Below are 6000 nucleotides of genomic sequence, written 5' to 3' on the forward strand. Positions count from 1 at the left end.
GTATTTATAATACTAGAAATTTGTGCCATGAAATTTCTGGTAATTACATTTAAATTACTGAAAATTAGAAAATTCTGGTAGTTACATTTTCCTTACTGGAAATTTCAAATTTTTGAAATATTCAGTAGTTACATTTATCTTACCGGAAATTTCAATTTTTTGAAATATTCGATAGTTATTTTATTTAACCGGAAAAATAAAAAATCCAATATGTAATTTTTTATTTTTTATTTTAAAAGAGGGATGAAAAAATACAACAGATTTTTTTTTATAATAATAATAACAACAACAATAATAATATAGTAAATTATATTAAGAAAATAAATTAAATTAAATTGAACAAACAAAACACATTAAATTAAAGAGAAAAAAATACCACAAATTAAAAAAAAACATTAAATTCAAATTTTATTATTATTATTTTTATTATTATTATTAATATTTTTTATTTATTAGACTGAAAAGAAAAAAAAGAGGAGGTTATTATAATATAACAAGTCGTTTGTTTTGTCATATCTATTTAACTGCATTTTCTTTCTTCAATGTAATGTATTTTATTTTATTTTAATAATAGAATATTTTAATTATTTTCTCCAATTTAATCTATTTTGATTTTTTAATTATTTTAATTTATTTTAAAAATTCAAAATACTATTAATAAAATAAAATATATTAAAAAATACGGTTGACTAAATGTGCCAAAATAAATAATGTGTCCTTAATATTTTGCAGATAAAATAACAACGTATTTTCTTAATAACTCACTGCTATTTTTACTGCAAATATTTTATAAAATAACAATTTATTTTCTTAACAACTCCCTCCTATTTTTATTCTGATCTAATAAATAAATAAAAATTAAATAATAATAATAAAAAAAATATTGTTAATGTAATTAAAAAATAATAATAAAAATATTTAAAAAATATAAAATTTTAATAATATAATTTACTCTACTTTATTATTATTATTAGTGTTATTTTTATTAATATAATTTTATTTTATTATTTAATTTATTAATAATATTTTATTTTTTAAAATGTTATAATTATTTTTGTTTTATTAAATAAACAATTTTGTAATTATAAAAAATGAGAAGAAAAAAATTTTGTAAGCCTAATACATGGTTGCATCCTTGGAAAATTTCAATGAGGAATGAAATTTCGGGTAAACATCCCGAAAATTTAAAATTTCTGGTGAACATTCCGGAAAGTTATAATTCAATACCGAAACCGAAAATTTCATTCTTGAAATTTCTGATAGTTATAAATCAATAAAAGAAAAATTCAACAACACTCACTTTTCAATAAAAACACAACTTGTGAGAAGAAAACTTTTTAATTTTTAAACATTTCAAATATAAAATTATAAATTGAAGTATATAGTTAATTGAGGGATACAAAAGTCTACTTTCACTAATCTAACCTATTTGTAAGATTCTTTAAACCACTTCTAAAGTGGACTGCATGACGAGTACAGCTTTGATATGGACCAAACTATATGTGCACAAGAACAAAATAGTTTATAAAGGAAGCAACTTATTTTATCCATCTTTCACTTTAATTAAAACTCCACACGATTCTAAAAGTGTTCTTTCAACGATGTTTTTGCATAAAAGCTTGTATCTAAATGACACAAAAATTTCCTGTTTGAGATGAAAAAAAATTTCTGAGATTTAAGTTATTATATTAATTCTGGGATTTTTTCTGATGGTTGAAGTTTACAATATTCTATTAATTGGTTATCAAATCATATATAGGTTAATTTATAGGAAAAGTGTAGCATATAATATGATTATTAATGTAAACTTTTTATTCAGTAAAAATTTATGTTATCAAATTTTCACTATTTTCACTTTTAAGACTGCACACATCCACTTCTTTTACTCATTTTTTCCTTATATTACGTGACAGAGAGAATAATTATTAATTAATATACTTCAATTGAAAATTTATTTTGGAATTATACTTTAGTATTTTTAAAATACTAATTACAATTACCTTAATTAAAGTCAATTTTAAAAAATATTGTTCACTGTAAGCTGAAAATACTCATTGCAATAACCTTAATCAAAATTAATTTAAAAAATATTGGTAGCTAGCTGGGTGTTTTTGGTTGTTGTAACAATTGAGTGTCAAATCATATATTTGAGGAATTCAATTTATACCGTTAGAATTATAATTTAAAATTCAAAAATCGAATGATGCTGATAGTCAAAGTCTAAGTGAAATTGAGTTTATATTTTCTTAGGACAAAATTGTACCGGAGTTTTTAACCTGAGTTGAATCTTCCATTTAAACTTTCTACTTATTGATAAAAATTGACAATTAAATAAAATGTTAAAAAATTAACGCATAACAATTGGAACATTTTTTCAATTAATTAGAGATAATTTGATAATAGATTATATAAATCATCTCAACGTATACTCAAAAGTCGTAAATGTTAATCAAATTTATCTTCTATTGAAATTTGTATAAACTGCAATCATGTAAAATTTGCCTTCTAATGCCAAATATTAATGACTTAAACAATTGTTACTTCACATAGGTTAAATTGTTTCAGAAATATTGAAATATTTGAGGATAAAAAATAAGATAAATCTTATAACTTATACTTTAGGTAACCTTGTAAATTAAATGTTGATATTATACTCAAGGTAACATGATAAAATAATTTACATTTTTTAAATGAAATATTATTTATAAACTTCAACTTTGTTGATTTTAAAGCCATTTCAATTTTTATGCCGAAACAACCTCTTTCAATGCTATTACAGCAAATGAACGGATGATGGTAAGAATCATACAATCACATGCAATTAAATTCAACACAAAAGACATACACAAATGGTGAACTTGTGAAATATGAACAGATAGATCATGGGATCCAAAAGCCAAGGTCATTCAAGAGGCATAACACATGTTGGCCTAAATAGAAGAAGAAACAAATAACCAGAAAATACAGATATATTTGCAAAAAATAGTGAGCAGTTATGACCACACTTTGGCCAAGTTTTTTGACAAATAAAAACAATTGGTTATTAATCAACTTTTTACAGACAAATTACATCATATAACCTTTAAATTAAACAAAAATACCAAATTAATCATTTAATTTTTTTGTATTAAATTAGTCTTTTTTTACTTGTAAATGTTATAATTTTGAATTATTTTTAATCATAATCTTAAATCAATTATTTTTAATTAGAGATTTTTAAAATTTTATTGTGAATTTTGTTAAGCATACCCGTTTATCAAATCAAATGTACTTTACCCAAAAAAAATTACTTCATCATCTAAAGAATGCCAAAGCTTTAATTAAATGAAACACTTTAACTTAATGAAAATCATACATTTTCTTATCTTATAATCCCAAGAAACAATCGGGAGAGTAGCATGGAACTTATGAAAAATGAAATGAAGTGTCTTAATTATTTGGAAAAAGCATGATGCCAGTCTCAGCAGCAGCAATTTTACACAAGCCAAACTTCCAATCAGCCCTACGAGGAATGAAACCACAAAAGAATACTGCCGTGTATTAAAACAACAATATCTCACCTACTAAGGTTTTTCTCTATTCTCTTTCTTTTTTATACTATTTTATCTATCACCATAATTTTTTTAGCAAGTCCAAGAAGATGATCTTTTAATCACTGGTTTCATCTGCTTGTCTTCTTCAAGGGAAATCATCCCCAAGTGTGAGGGATCCTCCAGCATCATCTTGGCCACCAGATAACCTGCAATAGACCATGTTTGGTATTTTCTTGCCTGCTTACCAATATATCTTCCAAGTTTTCCATCATAATATTCGGGCCACCCATCCTTCAGTAAACGACTCTCAGCAAGTTCAATTGCACGTCTTGCAATTTGTGGTCGCCCTGTCTTGATGCAAGCAGCTGTTACTAACCACAGGAGCACTGCACTCAAGAAAAAGAAGCAAAATGAAATATAAAGTCAGAGAAGTAAGGACATCAAGACTGAATGTTAACAATTATTTCTGTGAACATATTTGAGATCATCACACATTGTAGAAAAATACTACTCTTAAGTAATAACAAAGGATTCTACCTTTTTTGCAGTTTCTTCAATTATAAATTATAAATAAACACATTTGCAGCTTTACTAATATTCAAATTCTTCTGTTCTATTTTATGAAAAAGACATACTATCACAATTAAAATAGGACAGATACACAAACACAAGGTGTGGCTTAGTTGGCAAACCGAGCACCATGTAGATGTTTTTGTGAAATCCACAGGAATCCCCTTGTGGCAAAGGTTAGGATGATGCCTAACTAAGCACACTTTATAGTGTTAGGGACAAAATGCGATAATCTGACATGTAAGAGATGATGTCCGAAGCATAACTGCTAAAATAATGTGGACAACAGATAGAATCAACTTGGGTAAAAGGACGGTGTTTCAAACATCACATAATATCATGTCAGAGGATGTCTCCACAAGGAACAATCCATCCTCAACCCCTACATCCAGCCTAAAAAAGTTCAAATGGAAATATACATTTTTCATTTAAAACGAATATAAGTATATAAATACAAAATTTCACTACAGAGCATTCTCAATATAGCACTTAATCTACCAGATTAACATAATTTATAAAATGTTGAAAAAGAAAGATTGGACTGACCTAGTTGACAATATGCTGCAAATGATTTCTATCAAACATAAACCAATAACCCCAATACAAATCAGGTTATTCATAGAAAGGATGGGGCAAAACAGAAAAATTTAAGGCCCAAAATCAGGTCAAAATCAAAGGTTGTGTATGAATTATCACTACCGAATATCATTTTGGGTTTAGCATAATTTCCCACAATAAACCAGACAGAGCCCCAAGTTAAATGCATTTTGAAGTTTGAATAACTAAACATAATCAGAGAAAGAAAAAACCTGGCCAAGATCCTCCATTATGGTAACTCCATCTGGTATTTTTGGGATCACAACCAGTAACAATTCGCCATTCGTGACTTTCTATTGCAGGGTAACTAATTTTTAGTGGCATTTCTCCAACCAACTCATCCCAACGAGCTTCAATAAGATCCATGATTGCCATTGACTGCTCTGGAGTTGCTAAAGAAGATAGAATTGCAACACAGTTGCCTAGAGCAAACCATCGAAAATCCATTCTAGCCGGACTAACATTTCCGATAAAGTAGCCACCACGTGTTGGCATAAAGTCAAACACCCAATCTGGAATTGAATCTGGAATAACATTAAACTTATTTACTGCAGTATGTGAGTACTCCTCGGTCTTGTACCGATAAATGTCATTTAGTTGCTGGAAGTCAAGCCAAAAGTAGCTTCGCATGTGAAAACTTAGTGCATGCAAACGCTTCACAACACGCTCTACACATTCCTTTCCTTCAGCAGTATCTTGTTTCAGCATTGACAAAGCACATCTCAATGCCATGAAGAAAAGTGCTTGAATCTCTATAGGATAGCCATAAATACCCTGAAGAAAAGTAAGCAAGTTCTTCAAAATCACCCAAATCAAATTAAACTTAACTCCATCAAGGATTTGAAACTACATTTTGAAGAGTTTAAATTTGATGTGCGTAGCATGTAATATAATACATATTGCAAACATTATCTGGTTCTTAGAATGGTTTTTGTTGCATTCCATTGTTGATAACATTTTCTATTTTATGGTTCAAGGTTATACAACTGCAGTTAGTTTTGTTGTTTACAAGCTATGCTATTGTTCCACTATGTCAAATTCATAACATAATGTGGCAACACATTATTGAGAAACTACTGCAAATTATGCCTTACCATTCTTCGATCAATCATGGAGCATCCATCAGCACACAGCAGAGTTGGGAATGTGTCAAACCCCTCCGACAAGCACAGAGTCAATATAAGTTTCATTCCCTTTTGACAATTTTCAGATTCAGACAGAGTTAAATCCCCTGTGGATTTTGTGTAAGCACGAAGCAAAATGATCCACCAGAATCCAGAGTCAACAGGGGCAACTCTTC

General features: G+C 27.9%; 1 protein-coding gene across 1 annotated transcript in view; it reads right to left on the reverse strand.

The window, feature by feature from the left end:
- Positions 1 to 3339: 3339 nt before the first annotated feature.
- The window catches only part of LOC101512400 (alkaline/neutral invertase CINV2), a 5483-nt gene continuing 2822 nt past the window's right edge, over positions 3340 to 6000 (reverse strand). Inside the window, exons 4-6 of the mRNA XM_073367611.1 lie at positions 5795 to 5999; positions 4913 to 5474; positions 3340 to 3919 (exon numbers count right to left, since the gene is read on the reverse strand). Coding sequence (XP_073223712.1) covers positions 3624 to 3919; positions 4913 to 5474; positions 5795 to 5999 — 1063 coding nt within the window. The 3' untranslated portion in view covers positions 3340 to 3623. The remainder of the gene's footprint in view (positions 3920 to 4912; positions 5475 to 5794; position 6000) is intronic.

Source organism: Cicer arietinum, chromosome 4 (genome assembly GCF_000331145.2).
Source record: "Cicer arietinum cultivar CDC Frontier isolate Library 1 chromosome 4, Cicar.CDCFrontier_v2.0, whole genome shotgun sequence".
Taxonomy (NCBI): Eukaryota; Viridiplantae; Streptophyta; class Magnoliopsida; order Fabales; family Fabaceae; genus Cicer; species Cicer arietinum.